General features: G+C 53.3%; 6 protein-coding genes across 6 annotated transcripts; 4 read left to right on the top strand and 2 right to left on the bottom strand.

Annotated features, from left to right (window-relative positions):
* Positions 1-366: 366 nt before the first annotated feature.
* On the top strand, positions 367-866 carry NEUTE1DRAFT_117761 (uncharacterized protein; the record flags this gene model as incomplete). Its single annotated transcript, XM_009854945.1, has 1 exon — positions 367-866. The coding sequence occupies one exon, from the start codon at positions 434-436 to the stop codon at positions 587-589; it is 156 nt and encodes a 51-aa protein (XP_009853247.1).
* Positions 867-1,032: 166 nt separating this feature from the next.
* Positions 1,033-1,690, bottom strand: NEUTE1DRAFT_47832 (uncharacterized protein; the record flags this gene model as incomplete). The annotated part of the gene is made up of 3 exons (XM_009854509.1): positions 1,033-1,178; positions 1,238-1,371; positions 1,431-1,690. 3 exons carry the CDS (start codon positions 1,688-1,690, stop codon positions 1,033-1,035), a joined length of 540 nt encoding a protein of 179 aa, XP_009852811.1.
* A 1,682-nt stretch (positions 1,691-3,372) lies between these two features.
* On the top strand, positions 3,373-5,754 carry NEUTE1DRAFT_147941 (uncharacterized protein; the record flags this gene model as incomplete). The annotated part of the gene is made up of 2 exons (XM_009854944.1): positions 3,373-3,533; positions 3,602-5,754. 2 exons carry the CDS (start codon positions 3,373-3,375, stop codon positions 5,715-5,717), a joined length of 2,277 nt encoding a protein of 758 aa, XP_009853246.1.
* Positions 5,755-6,601: 847 nt separating this feature from the next.
* Positions 6,602-8,691, top strand: NEUTE1DRAFT_67014 (uncharacterized protein; the record flags this gene model as incomplete). The annotated part of the gene is made up of 3 exons (XM_009854943.1): positions 6,602-6,622; positions 6,744-6,827; positions 6,935-8,691. The coding sequence occupies 3 exons, from the start codon at positions 6,602-6,604 to the stop codon at positions 8,432-8,434; spliced, it is 1,605 nt and encodes a 534-aa protein (XP_009853245.1).
* Positions 8,692-9,975: 1,284 nt separating this feature from the next.
* Positions 9,976-11,463, top strand: NEUTE1DRAFT_85692 (vacuolar protein sorting-associated protein 74; the record flags this gene model as incomplete). Its single annotated transcript, XM_009854942.1, has 4 exons — positions 9,976-10,240; positions 10,449-10,695; positions 10,795-11,255; positions 11,374-11,463. The coding sequence occupies 4 exons, from the start codon at positions 9,983-9,985 to the stop codon at positions 11,461-11,463; spliced, it is 1,056 nt and encodes a 351-aa protein (XP_009853244.1).
* Positions 11,464-12,719: 1,256 nt separating this feature from the next.
* NEUTE1DRAFT_67008 (uncharacterized protein) lies at positions 12,720-14,767 on the bottom strand (the record flags this gene model as incomplete). The annotated part of the gene is made up of 4 exons (XM_009854941.1): positions 12,720-13,244; positions 13,323-13,973; positions 14,027-14,273; positions 14,490-14,767. The coding sequence occupies 4 exons, from the start codon at positions 14,615-14,617 to the stop codon at positions 12,855-12,857; spliced, it is 1,416 nt and encodes a 471-aa protein (XP_009853243.1).
* Positions 14,768-15,717: the final 950 nt, after the last annotated feature.

The raw sequence follows: 15,717 nt of genomic DNA, 5'->3' as shown, positions 1-15,717 counted from the left end.
CGATCACCTTGCATATGATTAAAAATAAAATCCGGGATAAGGAGGCAAGTAATCGTCGAATCGGGCGTTGCCGTTGTGGGAGTGTAAAACATCATTTTGTGTAAAGTGGGCTTTTTTTGTCCTTCTTTCTATATGCAGGACTCATGACGGGTTCCAGAAGCAATGCATCTCTTCAATTTCCACACTTCTACCTCTTCTCTCTTTTTGTTACCGGTATGTCTCTCACACGTGGTCTTATGGTAGGAGACCTGCAGCCCTGTAAGCAAGCCTTTCCAGGGCACAGCCGTCGGCTGCTCTGAAACGCGTTTTCTTTTCTCTCTCCCGGTTCCCATGAACCCTCTTCTCTATCCTTAACTGGTGAACTGTCCGAGCTGACGGGGAATCTGAACTGGCCGGCTGGGACAGGCTGTCGGTAACTGGACCCAGCCATGAAATGGCGTCCTTAACACGCTGCCCTCACTCCACCCACCTCCTTCTCGAATCTTCTCCCTTCAGCCCTCTTTCATTCGGTTCGGGCCCGAGAGCGGTTTGGTGCCTGGTGTCTGGTGCTTGGACGAGGTGGAACTGCAATTTGTATGCACAGCGATAATCGAACCCGGGGGTCACGGCAGCAGCCGCTTTTGTTAAGGTGTAGTAAGCAAGCAAGGTACGGGTTGCGGGACCAGGGTCAGGTAGGAAGGACAAAGTGGCTTGTGACAGATTGATTGATGAGGCTCGTGAGGGATGAATAAATGTCTGTCTTGCCCGCCTTTCTGTATCATTAGTGGGCACGGCCAAAACTTAAGGCTGCAGATTGGCGGTTTGGCAAAGGTGAAGCGCTGTCTTATTTAACAGCACGACGCATGGCATCTAACCAGGGTGACAAGCAACGGAGGAGACGGGAGGAGTAGCCGGCTGGCGTTCAACAGGGGCTGGGGTTGGAACTGAAGGGCTGGAAAGGGGTATCATTAATGTTTGTTGAGGCCCAGCTGCCTCGCTGATCCTGGGTATCTCCGTGTTTAGGTCGGGAAAAAAAGAAGGGGCGATGTGCTCTCAGTTGGTCTGCGGAGGGAAGCTGGCAGGCGCGGATCTTCCTGAGGACTGAATTTTGACCCATGTGAGGTTGGTCAGGAAGGCCCAGTTGCCATCCCACCGATCCAACATCTCGGTGGTCTTTTCATTGGTAAGGTCGGGAAGGTCTGTAAATTGGTCAGCGACAAGCTGTCCCACGAAGAGAAACAATGGGGAAAGGACTTACAGAAACCATCACGCTCTTCCTTGTGAAGCGCCTCCATCTTCATCCTCAAAAGATCCTCCTTGGCGCTGGGCGGCCTGCCCTGACGACGAGCCTTTTTGATTTCGTGATACTCCTCATCATGTTGATGGCAGAATCTGGGTGGATGGTCAGAGATGGTCCCACCAATATTGGCACAGTCGCAGTCCACACTTACTCAGCAATCTTCTTTTGGATGGCGGAGAGCTCGAGCGGCTTGTTCTCATTTTCACGAGTAGCCTCTTGGAAAAAGGCGATACGAGTGATCAGAGGCTGGTCCCTCTTGCGCCTGGCCTCGGTCATCTTCTCGAGACGATCATCGCGAACCTGGGCCTTGTGAAGACGGCGGGAATCACGACTCTTGGCGTGGAGGGCTTCAATGGCACCGCCTCTCTTCTTCGCAATGGCCTTGCGTGCTTTTTCGAGAGTCTTGGGCATGATGAAGAGTAGGTATAGATCAGTGATTTTGGGAGATGAATGATGGTTGGTTGTACTTGTCGTGTTGGTTGGTGAAGACCAAGGTACGTATTTCAACAGGTGAATTGCACGTACGGGACTTGCCCTTTGGCGGTTGGGATGGAATTTTTCAATAAGCGGCCAGCGAACTGGGGACAGTGGGGTACTAAGACCTAGCCTACCGATAAGGTTTACTTGTACAGGTACCTAACGTTAGACGCTGTCAGGGCTGTCAACTGTTTAAGTGGTTGCAGCTCGGATGGGGTTTGATTGGAGAATAGCACTGCGTTCCATGTCTTGGCGACGAGCTCTGTGGTCGAGCTGTTAGTTCAACTAGGACCTCCAGTAGGTCAGGAGCTACCATTATAGTGTAACGAACCTACTTGGAGGTACCTCTACATACACGCGCAGTAGGAACCGTCTCTCTGATCTGGAAAGTGACATGTTTACACAGTGAAATACCCTGTTGACTTGCAAGTCTCGTCAAATGGTGTGTAGGATTGTTGCCATTCACACAGTAAAATTCCAGATTTTTGAGTGCTCAGAGGCACATGGGATACCATCAAGACATTACTGTACACTAAAGTGAGGGTAAATCCCTAGGTGGACGACGCCTCCCCACCTCATTGTTTTGTGCACAAACAGAGCCATTGCTTGGATGCCCCTGAATGCCCCGCATGGATCGGATGGATCAGCGATTGACAGGCATGTCGCCTGGCACAGTCTGGTCGCGGGGGCAACGACGCGGTACGCGCTGCCCTTCCATTTTCTGGAAACCTGCCACCCCAGGCGATTTTACGTCGTTTTACGGGGGCGGGAAGGCGTGGATCGGCTCCATTCTCCCATTCTTTGCACTGCCCTGGCAACTGGAACCTTGGGTTTTTTGGGGTCTGGTGGACTGCGGCAAAAGTGCCTGCCCGGCCATTCCACCACCAATTTTTGCAGTGCCTGCCCTTCACCGGCCGGCCCTAGAGGTAGAGGTCGGGTATCGCCTACCTATCGAGACGGGACCGCAGCAGCCCTTGTCAGTTGTCAGGCAGGCAGGTCGTCCCCCGCCCGAGATTTCCAGTGGCTTCACACTTCCATCTACCCTTGAGGGCAACTGGAACTTCACCTTTCCTCTTCCGTGGTGTGCAGCAACCCCCTCGAGCTCACCTTCCTCCCTCACCTCATAGGAAACGAGGTCGTTGCATTTCCGTCCTCCAAACTCGCCAATCCTCCAGTGGCTTGGTGAGAATTGCACGTCTTTCAACCATTCAATCATAGAGGTGGTATCGGGACGTCGCCAGGGCATCGCTCGCTTGGGCTGTCCATTACTCTCACTCCACAACAAAACAAAACAAAACAAAACAAAAACATCGACAAAACAGTGGGTTGGCACATCGTTTGCAACCACCCGCATCAACGCACAGCATACTACCACAGTACGGAATTATACACGCATCCTCGACTGCAGGAACCACGCCAATTCACACATACATAGCCTCCGCATCATCACCTATTTTATTCGGCACCCGATATCTCACCGCAGTTGCCACCACTCGACAGGGAACACAAGTTCCATGGCCTCGTCAGTCGTGTGAGCCTTTGTTCAACTTGTCGGTTGCTGCAACCTACCGCGCTTGTCAGGCGCCTGTGGCGCGTTTTCCGTCACTGGAGCAAAGATGGGCATCAACGGTCTTCTCCCCCTGCTAAAATCCATTCACCGCCCTGCCGAACTCAGGAAGTACGCGGGCGAAACTCTGGGCATCGACGGCTATGGATGGCTTCATCGAGGTGCTATCGCTTGCGCCATTGACTTGGCTCAAGGCAAGCCAACCCGCAAGTAGGTTCCAACCGAGGCTACCATGGACTGTCTGACCCCAATGCTAATTGTAACACCGTAAAAAAAAGATATGTTGACTATGCGATGCACCGCGTCAAAATGTTCAAGCATTTTGGGGTGACGCCCTATGTTGTCTTTGACGGCGACTACCTTCCAAGCAAGGCCAAGACGGAACTGGATCGCGAGAACAGACGAGAGGTGAGCAGGAAGACGGGCCTAGAACTCCTCAAGGCCGGCAAACCATCACAAGCCCACATCGAACTCCAAAAGGCCATCGACATCACACCAGAAATGGCCCGCCATCTGATCGACGAGCTGAAAAAGGCCAATGTTCCCTATGTCGTCGCGCCGTACGAAGCAGATGCACAGTTGATCTACCTCGAGCGTCGGGGCATCATCAGCGGTATTGTCTCGGAGGATTCTGATTTGTTGGTTTTTGGAGCCAAGCGCCTCTTGACCAAGATGGATCAGTACGGACAATGTATCGAAATCAACCGCAGCCAGTTTTGTGCCGTCCGTGAGATCTCCTTGACGGGATGGTCGGATGCCGAGTTCCGCCAGATGGCCATCTTCAGCGGCTGCGACTACCTCGATAGCCTTCCCAGCATGGGTCTCAGGACAGCCTACCGCATGATTCGAAAGCTCAAGACGCCTGAGCGCATTGTCAAGAAGCTCCAGTTCGACGGCAAAATCCGAGTCCCCGACGACTATCTCGCACGGTTCAAGCAGGCTGAACTGACTTTCATCTACCAACGCGTGTTTTGCCCAGAGAAGCAAGCGGTGGTGTGCTTGACAGAACCCGACGAGTCGATCAACGTTGACGATATGCCGTACATTGGCGCACCCATAGATGCCAAGCTGGCTCGCGCCATCGCTGTTGGCGATGTCAACCCGATCACCAAGGAGCCAATCATTGTCACAGCAACCTCTCCCAGCAAGAGAAGGATCAGCCAGGTCTTCACTTCCGCTTTCGGCGAAGGCAAGAAAATGGGGAAGCCTATCGACCAATATTTCAAGGACCGCCGGATTCCTCTCGGAGAGATGGACCCCAATTGTTTTAACGTTGAGCCTGATAATGGTGAACAGGAGGCAACCGCCGAACCTCGCCCTATCGTGTTTCCATTGCCGAGGCCTTATGTGGAGGATGTGGGAACATCGGCAGCCCCTGCTCGGCGCTACACGGCTCAAAACAGCCGGCGCAAGAGTGAGCCCATTTCGAAGCTTCTGGCTTCATTTGACGACACATCCAGCATCACATCGCGACGACAGACAACAGGAGCAGCATTCGAGGTATTCACGGACACTGACCCTGCGATCTCCACAAGACCGCCAAAGAAAGCGCGACTGTGTGAAGACGCAGTGTCGGAAGATGCCGTCACTGCTAACCCCGAAAAGAGTAAGTTCTTCCCTCAGACCAAGGCGAAGAAGGCGGCAGCCAGGAAGTCGGAGTCTTTCATCATGTCGGATGACTCTATCGAGGAAGCTTTTCGGAGCGTTCCGGATGCTGTATGGAGTTCGTCAAAGGCTCGTCGTCGGAGCGGAAAGGTTCAGTTTGTCGAGGAGTCACCGTCCTCTGAACCAGTGTCTCAGGAGAAGGAACAGGAAGATTTGGAAGAGCCATCTCTTCCTGTGATGCCAAGGAGTACCACCATTGATGCCAGCAGCGATGCCGAGGACGAAGTGGAAGTTCCTGGCTCATCATCGCAAGAGGCCATCACCAAGAAAAGTGTGAAATCCCAGACGCCGCTGGGCCCTCAGCTCCGGCAATTCTCGTATCAACCAGGTAAACCCGGTGCTCGCCTTGTCAATGGTCTGCCTACACCTTCCTCAACCCAAGAGAGATCTGCTGCGGTGCGTAGATCATCGTTGAATCCAATCTCGCCCATGTTGACTCCGCTGCAACGCATGGGAGCCCGGGCACTGAAGCAAGTTACACCCCGCGCCACGCCTCCTAGCAGCGCCCGCTCACGTAAATCAAGCAAGCCGAGCGAAGCTCTCGGCTCCGTCCAGGTGGATCCCGCCGCCATTCCGTTGCCGTTGGCCGACTTTGCTGAAGTTAGAGCCCTGAACATGTCGCTCCAGGGGAGCGAGGATCAGATCATTCCTGAGAGTGATGGAGAAACCGAATTGGGCACGACAGCCACTCGTCCGAGACTCAACTTAGCGCAGTACCTGTATTCGTGAGCCCCCAATTTGTGCTCTCGGGAGTGTATTAGGAGAAGCCAGATATGTGGTGTGCGTAGCACTCGGCGTACCGGTAAGGAAGAAACCCCGCCTGGAAAATGGGTGGGCTTGAATTGCACTATGGTCTGTTGTATGGAAACGTGGAAAGATAATGGGCCAGGAGTTTTGTCAGGCAAAGAAAGGAATCATGGAAAGAGCAGGTTGAAGTTCATGAGGAGAACTTCCATTACCTGTTATGCGATAACATTGCCCTGATGGGCCATTCATTGATGGCCTTTGTCAAGAAGGAAGCTTTATCACTTTAGTAGGAAATAAACAAACAATGGTAACCATGACGAAGGAACGCTGTTGCACCTGTCAAGACTCTGTCAGGAGACATGTCACCATCAGATCCAAACATGAATTCTATAGGTAGAGGCATATACAGTAGGTAGACGGGAGCGTGCTAGGAATGGCAAGTATCCCTCTAACCGCGATAAGATCGATGAGAGGTGCCAGGGCAGTTCACCGCCTTTGGCAGAATGCCAGAACCCCAAGCGTGAAAGTGTGGGGCAAGGTGCTGGGGGGCTCCACACTGCTGGGAACAATCCACTAAAATTTCACTGTAATCCACTGGCGAACAAAAATTCATCGAGACAGGAAACAGTCGTTCGACCACAGCCGACCCGCCCTCCACTGTCTCAATTTTTCCATCTGGGTTTCGTTTCGATACCTCGACATACTACCTCGACCATTATTCCGCCCGCTCGACATCACTCACAACCCCATCACAGCGAAATCCCGGGTTCGACTTTTTTGTCGCCTCAATCACCTAGGTCTCTCTATTTTAGCGACTGGCAATCATCCAGGTCGACTCGTACAAGCGAAATCCAGCGTGTGCAAAGATGGCGGATACCGATTTGCAGGTAAGCAGACCGGCGCTGGAATGCACACCACCGATACGGTGATACCCATGGCTGGTAGTTGTGGCCATACTGGGATGGCTAGAGTTCGACGCTGACCATGCCGTCTTGCGATTGCGAACAGGAGCGCCTGCGTTCTCACGCTCAGGCCTTTGACGGTCTACTGTCGCTGATCCCAGCCAAGATGTACTATGGCGAGGACAATAGTGTACGTTACCCCCCGTTGACTTGGCTATTCATCATAAACTCAACCATTGATGTTGTTGTTAAAATGCCTTCGATCGCGTCGCTGATCCCAAGTAACCCCACCAACAGGATCAGTGGAAGAAGAAGAAACAGACCAAGGAGCAGGCAAAAGCTGCTAAGAGGGGGAAGCTCGACCCCGACAGTGAACTCAACCGCAACGCAAAGGAGGTCATGGAGGAGCGCGCCCGCAACAAGCGCAAGCTCCAGGAAATGGAGGAGAGCAGCACTGAAGACAGCGACGTCGACGTAGAAATCCCTGGTGTTGAGAAGGAGAAGCCCCTCGAAGGACTGAAGAAGAGGGTTGTCAAGGACGATGCCGAGACAGAAGAGTCTGCGCCTAAGAAGCAGAAGCTTTCCGAGGAGGAGGAGGAGGAGGAGGAGGAGGAGGAGGAGGAGGTTGTCCCCGCTGAGAAGCCCTTGAGCAAGAAGGAGCAAGAAAAGGAGGCCAAGCGTCTCGCAAAGCTGGCCAAGCAGGAGAAGAAGAAGGCCAAGCTCGAGGCGAAACTGGGCAAGGGCGGAAAGACGGAAAAGAAGGACGACACCGTCGAAGAAGCCAAGCCTTCTACCGAAGCTAACGAGGACGACGAGAACGACGATATGGCTCCCATTGATGTGTCTGGTCTCGTAACAAAGGAGGATGAAGGCGAGTCCCAGGAATCCGCTCAATCTTCTGTTTTCGATAGCCGCGACAAGGCCGGTTCCGCCGAGCCCGCCAGCGCCAACACCTCGATCTCTTCCGCCGTCCCCCCATTGGATAAGCCCAAGTTCAAGCTTCCGGCCGATACCACGGTTCTCCGCGAGCGTCTCGCCGCCAAGATTGAGCAACTCCGTGCCGCTCGCAAGATTGAGAAGGACGAAGAGGGTAAGCCCATTCGCACTAGGCAGGAACTCATCGAGATGCGCCGCGAGAAGGAGGCCAAGCGCAAGGCCCACAAGCGCGAGCAGAGACAGAAGCAGAAGGAGGAGGAGGATCGGAAGCGGTCAGAGGCTATTGCCAGCTCGCGCAACTCTCCCCTAAGCATGCTCAGCCCCAAGGACGATGTTGATACCAACTTTGCTTTCGGACGTCTCGCCTTCTCCGATGGTGTTCAGCTTTCTCGTGACGCCGCCTTTGTCAAGTCCGACGGAACCAAGAAGAAGGGCCCCACGGACGCCAAGTCCAAGCTTGCCAAGCTTGAGGCCCAGAAGAAGCGCCTCGAGGCCTTGCCTGAAGATAAGCGCAAGGAAGTCCTTGAGAAGGAGACGTGGCTCGCTGCCCGCAAGCGTGCCGAGGGCGAGAAGGTTCACGACGACGAGCACCTGCTCAAGAAGGCTGTCAAGCGCAAGGAGAAGGCAAAGAGCAAGAGCGCCAATGAGTGGAGAGAGCGCAAGGAGGGCGTCGCCAAGGCCCAGTACGATAGGTCAAAGAAGCGCGAGGAGAACATCAAGAAGAAGCAGGACGAGAAGAAGGCCCGCAAGATGGGCATCAAGGTCAAGAGCGGCAAGGGCGGCAAGGGTGGAGGAAAAGGTGCTTCCAAGGGTAAGAGCAGGCCTGGATTCGAGGGCGGATTCGGTGGTAAGAAGAAATAAGCGTCGGATAAGGTGTTCAGCAAGGGGTGTTTTGTCTTTTTTGGAGAGAGATGTTGATACCACTGCTGCTGCATAGCGGCAGATGCTCGGGAGGCTGGCATATCCTTTTCCCATTCTTCTGCCTTGTCGCTACGTACATATTTCTTGGGAGGGGTTAACAGGTGGTGTTTTTGGCGTTTGTTTTTTTCCTCATGATTTCGTCTTTTTTCCTTTTTCTTTCTTTGCACGGTCGGAATGGAAAAAGAGATTATATCACACGTACATATCACAACTGGACCAGATCACAAGAAGCGGTTAACATGGTACGAGGCTGGGCAAGCCTTGTCTTTTGTTCTTTTATACTTAGCTAGCTTTTAGTAGTGGTGGCGAAGGGAGGAGGTAGGGGCCGGAAGTCCCCCTTCTTCTTCAGCGAGGCAGCATCTTCAGGGAGTTAAAAAGTGATTATCAGCTCACCGAGTCTTTTTTTATTTTATTTTGTCCGGTGACTTGAATTGGTGATGTGAGACGCATAGCTTCCCTTTCTTGCTTGACAAAACCACGATCTTTCAAGAACCATCATCTGATACTGAGGCGCTCCCCGGTGTAGGCGTTATATTTCAACTGTGAAATGAGGTGCTGTTAGTGCTGGGTGGTCGGTTCCTACTGCATCCGCAATCAAAGCACTAACACGGCGCCTGGAAGCCGACATGATTAGGTATGCTACACGATTTTATCATGATCGGAGCAACCCGTGTTCCGTTCCACAAGGGAAGCTTGGAAGGGGTTAATGACTTCATCCCTAGGTGGCATGGAACAAAGAAACACCTGCGGTACCAAAACGTGGCCATTCAGAATATACAGGAAAAACATAAGCCATCTCCAACTGCATCGAGTTTAAGGTTTGATAGAACCCATTTGCGCCGCAGGTGAGCTGGATCCTGAGATTGGCTCTTGACCCGATTAGACTCCGCCGCGCGGACCAGGACGGGATCCCACCTCTGGACTTTCTCTTTGACCGCTGCACAAAACAGAGTTTCACTGCTGCGCGCTGCCTGTGCCAACCAAAAGAGGGACCCGTCGAGCACCAACCCGTTACCTACATACCCGAGTCCACCACTCAGCCTCAACCAAACCATCCCCCCCCCTCGTCGGTCCTGCTAGAGGTAGCCAAGAGAACACCAACAGACTAGCGAAACGACAAAACACTCGCATCATCAAGAGCCGCGCCGAAGAGCGGCTTCCCACCCCCCAGACGACGACGACAACGAAGGACAGACCTCCACGTTCGGGACAATTGATCGACCAGGCTACTACCTCTACTAGTCGGCCTTACCCTTTCCTCTGAAACACAGGCTACACCCAGGCCTACCGAATCCCCAATCCGCAATCCTAATCCCCACGTGTTTCCGCGAAACCGAAATTATTTCAATTCCCCCTGTCCGCGAAAACACGGGGAAATAATACCAGTGCACATACGCCCATACTTGGCCGACCACATTCGCTTCGTGCCGCCCAATCATCACATCAGAAACAGTCCCCGATAAAAAAAAGAAGAAGAAGAAGAAGAAGATGGCATCAACATCAGGCTTGACCCGGCGCAGGGGCGCGGGAGGAGGCAGCAGCGACGTCGGCGGCGGCGGCAGCGGCGGCGGCGGCGGCGCTTCCGACACGAGGGACGTTGGGCCCGACACGAGCTACGAGACGGGCGAGAACGGACACAGGATTGCCTTCGACCCCCGCGACCTGAGCGAGAGCGCAGAGAGGAGCAAGCAACCCAAGCTAACGCTGATGGAGGAGGTCTTATTGCTTGGCATCAAGGATCGCGAGGTTTGTCTCCACGTCTCTCTTTCTCTCAGTCTTGCTCGCTACACTATCCCTTTATATGTTGTAGGGGCCTACCAAAGGGCTATCTTCTGACTGTGGCTGGACTCAATATTGACGTTCGCCACGTGCTCCTTGGACTGTTTTCATGATTCGGAATTCGGAACCTGGGCACGACGAGAGACGACATGGCTAACAAGACAACCCCCATCAGGGCTACCTTTCGTTCTGGAACGACAATATCTCGTACGCTCTTCGTGGATGCATTGTTCTCGAGCTGGCCTTCCGCGGCCGCATCAGCATGCAAAAGGACTCTTCCCGGCGGCGCTTCCCCCTGGCGGACCGAATTATCGAAGTCATTGACGACACTCTAACGGGCGAGGTGTTGCTGGACGAGGCCCTGAAGATGATGAAGACGAGCGAGAAGATGAGCGTCAGCTCCTGGATTGACTTGATGAGCGGTACGTGTTTGCGTTACTGGCCCCATCTCCATTCCCCCATGTCTACCGTGCACACCCAAGCGGAAGCAAACGTGCTGACATGACCTGTTAATACCACAGGCGAAACCTGGAACCTAATGAAAATCGGCTACCAACTCAAACAAGTCCGCGAGCGGCTCGCAAAGGGTCTGGTCGACAAGGGCATCCTGCGCACGGAAAAGCGCAATTTCCTACTGTTCGACATGGCCACACACCCCGTGGTCGAGGGCGCCGCCAAGGAGGACATCCGACGGCGTGTGCGCAATGTGCTGACGCAGCGCACCGTCGTGCTCACCCCGACCCAGTACCTGCCCGAGGACCTCGAGTTCCGGTACGTGCGGACAATCGCCATGGTGTGCGCGGCGCACGCGGCCAACGTGCTCGAGAACGCGCTGAGTACCCTCGGCCACGAGGCGAGGGAAAACGCCTTTTCCATGGCGGACGAGCTGTTGCTGCAGTATAGCCAGTGGCCATTTGCGGCGAGGCCGTTGCCTGGTGGGAATGGTGGGGTGGGGGCGAACTTGCCGCAGGTTATTAATGAGGTGCGTTTGTTGATCTCTTATCGAAGAGGTTCTGTTAGGAGAGGGAGAAGAAGAAAAAAAACCGAGTGGACTATTCAAGCGAGAACTTTGGCTAACATATGCTCACCAAAAAAAACAGGAGGTCAACAAAGCAAAGGACAAGGAGCTCCAGCTCGAAGTCGTGGCGGCTTGCTTGAGCGTATTCACTCGCCTTGACTCCCTGCTCTAGATGGCGCACGGGAATTGTGAGAAAGCAAACAGCCCAGCCATTGAGAACAAGCATGGGAGACACCCCGAAAAGCGAGAATGATGATGTGTTGTGCTGAGTGAAAGTCGGGGGAAGGAAGCCTTTTTTCACGATCACGAACAAGGGGTGGGTGGGCGCTGGGTCTTCGAGCGAGCGAGCGGGCAAGGGTCAGTCAAGGCCGGCCTTCCTGATCCAACAACACGGAGGACGCAGCGCATTTACCTGATTCACTATCACACCAGCAAAGCAACCGCGCAGAAGGGCCTACTATTTACTTAATATCTTCACCTCGTCTCCTTGTATGGTAGGGTAGGTATGATGATGAACATTTTTTTTTTTAATTTCCCTCTTTTGGTCTCCCACTTACTCTCTTCGAGGTCGAATAGTAGGAGGGCTGGTTGGAGATGGTAAGAGGCTTGGGGTTTACTTGAAGGATATGAGAATTGGTGTGGTTAGGCAGATGCCGATGGACAATGAGGCGAAGCGAAGATGTGAATATCAAAAAAGAAAGAAAGAAGGAGATATGACAATGAAGGGATGAGTGCGTCGAATGGGGCGAAAGCGTAGTGGTCTTAAGTGGTCTTACACATTGATTGATGCTGCACGTTTTCTGTACGTCTACACCTCTTACTTTATCATGGAAGTAATGGAATATGAACAGGATTAGGTTAGAGAATGACGGTGGCGGTAACCCCATGGCAACTAAAATAGCCAAATTTTCAGTGATTGGTACAAAAAAAGACATATGCTTTGTTCAGTCGTTTAGCCAGATGTGTACCGACTTTAAATCCATGCTGTCACTGCATCTGACTATAATTCACTCTCTATTAAGCTCTTCACCTCACATGTCGAACAGCGACAACCCACTCCATACACACATACACACACATATATATATTTATAATGTCATGGCGACCTGTAGATCTCGTCTAGGCCGTAGGGTGATTTACGAGCCTCCTCTTTGAAGCATTTCCAGCTCAACCGAGACCGATCCTGTTGTTCCTGTTTAAAAGTAAATTATAGTGCGAACTCCCAAAACCCGTTCCATCCATCCCCTGTACCAAGAAAGGAAAACCGAAAAGCAAAGCGAGACTGATGGGGAAAAAAAGAGAATCCCAGCAACAGCTTCCTATGCATCGACGCCGTCGTCCCCTTCTATACAAGTATATCCTGCCCTCTTGCTATAAGAACAACTCCACATAGCCAATCATACAGCCCCCTCACTCCCTCTTTCCTAGCATACACACACACACACACACACACACACACACACACACACACACACATATCCCATTCTGGACCATGCACCCTAGAGAGATTCTCTCTTCCTCTCTAAGCCGCGCGAAGTGCGAACATCTACTATCCCTTTACACTTACTTGGCAGCGTCCGCAACCTTTGCATCCTTTTCAAAAATTCCATCCATACTCCAATCCCCCGCCTGCGCCCTCTTGAGCACCTCCCGTCCCTTCTCCGTCAACGCCGGTTTACCGGCCTTATCGGTCGCCGTCACGAAGAAGACGGGCTGCCAGCTTTCTCCCTTCTGTTCGCGCTCGCGAGCCTTTTCTCTTTGGGCTTCCTCGAGCTCCTGCTTCAGCGTCGTGGCGCGAGAAAATTGCTTGGCAAGGATCGCCTCTGTCACTTTACCCCACAGGGTGAGGGACTCGTTGGGGAGTTGCTGCTCGGTGGGCGGGAGGACCTTGGGGGCCACGGAAAGGGGGGCGATATCGATTATGGTTGTTTGTTGATCAGGAGGGTGGGATTCCTATGGAAGGGGGGGAAAAGGGGGTATTAGTACGGGTGGGATGGGATTGGGGGAGGTGAACATCATGACGAAACTTACCAAAGGCTTGGGACCAACAGTAAAGACCACCTTCTCCTTCCAAGGACCGCCGAGACGCACCAGAATGTCCTCCTGCGGTACATCCTTGATCTGCATTTTGTCGTCGTTTTCAGGGTCGTACTTGAAGATGACTCCCTCAACCTTGTTCGTGGTCCGGCCCAGCCAGCCGTCATCGTAGTAGCGGAGAATCGCCTTGAGCTTCGTTTCCGGGCAGGTAATGTAGGCCATATCGCCGACCGTGACGCTTAGCGCACCACGGAGGATACCTCCAAGGTGAGCAGGAGGATGCGTCAACTGGTATGTCTCGTGGTTCCTCTTCTCCAGCGTGATGAAAATGCCAAGATTGTGCTCGCCGGGCATCACCTTGATCGAGGTGCCAGTGAACTTGGCTGTGATCTGGTCAAAACCCTTGGCGTGCAGGCCCTTCTCTGGGCAGTCGATATAGAACGCGCTGACGGGAGGGTGGTGAGACGTTTGCTCGGTCAGGTAGGAGATCCTGACGGGTTTCGACGGCTTCGGGTTCGTGGCGGGCACGGATACTGTAGATGCGGCGCGGGAGCTGCCGGATTTGACGCTCGAGGGCCGGCTGATGGTGTCCTCTACAGCCTTGGTGTTGATCCTTGGGGCATCATCATCTGTTTCCCAGTTACACTAGGCAATCCGTCAGCTTTTTGCCGCCCTCTGATCGAGGGTTGAGAACTTACCCTGAAGAACTCCCCCAAGCAAGAGTTATATGGCTTGCAAGGCTTCCCCTTTGCATATTTCAGATCCTTGGTGAACCAGAACCGCAGCACCTCCAGCATACGATCGACCGGTTCGTCTGCGGTGCCAATCGCAACAAAGGCGTTCGGCGCATCGAGATAGTTCCAGTATTCGAGGTTGGGTGTTGGCTCGAGAAGCTGCGAAGGAAGAGAGAAGCGTACAGAGGCGAGATCGGCGACACCAATGAATCTAGGGGATGGGGACATACGGGGTTAGCAACTGTATCGTCGTACTTGTGTCTTGTATCGAAGGCCGCCAAGACACCGCTTTGGGCAATGACACCGCCATCATCGCCGGTGTTGGGCTTGCGCATGCGCAAGTCTTTCACATGATGGCGAACAGGCGCTTTTCAACCCTTGGGCGCGAAGCTTGCTTTCCCCATGCGCGCGTCTGGTGGCTACTCACTTCCTTAGGATGGAGAGAAAGGTCGACAACTTGTTTCCATCGCTCGGATGCTCCTCCGCCGCAGGAGCACTACCATCTGCGGGTGCGGCAGCGGGAGCTGGCGACCTGCCCGTGAATGCGGAAAACATCTCAAAGTCTTTCCCAATCAAAGGTCTTCCTCCACGGGTCGAGAATTGGTGACAATCAAATCGGGCTTCGTCTTGAGGTCCGACACCGGGCTAGTCTCGTTCGATGGAGCGGGTGGGAAGAATGGGCAACAAGGAGCCTTCGGTTTGGGTCTCTTGTGTCGTCGCGAAGAGGGTGGGAAGAGGTGATTGGCGATCGGTGAGAAAGTCGCTGGGTGCTTTTGATGGAAACAAGAGACGGGAGGTCAGCTACCGGTAGTAGACCTAGATGCGCTCGAAGACACAAGAGAGACACGCACCTACCTCTCTGCTATCGGCCGTGTATGATAACTGAAGTTGTTGGGATTCAGGAGTCGCCTCAGGTTCCGCCACCGGCGTGCTTGGGAGTTTTAGCGGTGCAGCAACAACAGAATCATGACAAAAAAAAGATCCAATACGAGCACCTCGACCGCGGCGCCTTGGTGATTCACTGTCTGGCTGGATAGGATCCAATGGTCTTCGGTTGGCCTGACTTTAGGGGCGGGCGGCGATGGGGGCGGACAGCACGTCGGCCAATGCGCTGACGTCCTGCGCTGTCACTGATAAGCGATAAGACAGGGGTGTGGACTCGCTACCTACTTTTCCAGAGCCTCGACTGCCCGCACTTTGTCTCTCCTGGTCCCGTCTCGCAGGGGTCAAGCACCGATGCCAGGCAGAGAAGACGCTCGGCTTCAATGGGATAAGCGTGGAGCGGTCAACAAGCACTTATATCCGTCCAATGGTTTTTGTTGGGTTTGTGGAATATCTTTACTGCTTCTCTTCACCGTCTATTATCGCCTTTCTGTAGTGTACCCCTATCTTCCCGGACGGTGAGGCAGCGAAAAGGAGGTGGTAGGTATATAGTGACGACGTCCTTCATTTGAAAGCGTCCAGACTCAGCACTCTTGTTACGCTGGACCACACTTGCCAATTCCAGTTTTCATCCATCCTTGATCGGCCAATCAATTTGTCACGAGTTAGACTTGAGGCTGATTAGTGGCAGATGTCCATTTGTTGGGTGGCCATGTTCGTCACAAGGTCAATTACATCCGAACTTCTTCATCATTGAAACTATTGGTATTGAG

The sequence above is a fragment of the Neurospora tetrasperma genome (genome assembly GCF_000213175.1).
Source record: "Neurospora tetrasperma FGSC 2508 unplaced genomic scaffold NEUTE1scaffold_5, whole genome shotgun sequence".
Classification (NCBI taxonomy): Eukaryota; Fungi; Ascomycota; class Sordariomycetes; order Sordariales; family Sordariaceae; genus Neurospora; species Neurospora tetrasperma.
Note: the sequence above shows the minus strand (reverse complement) of the source record. Positions and strands in the feature narration are given on the sequence as shown.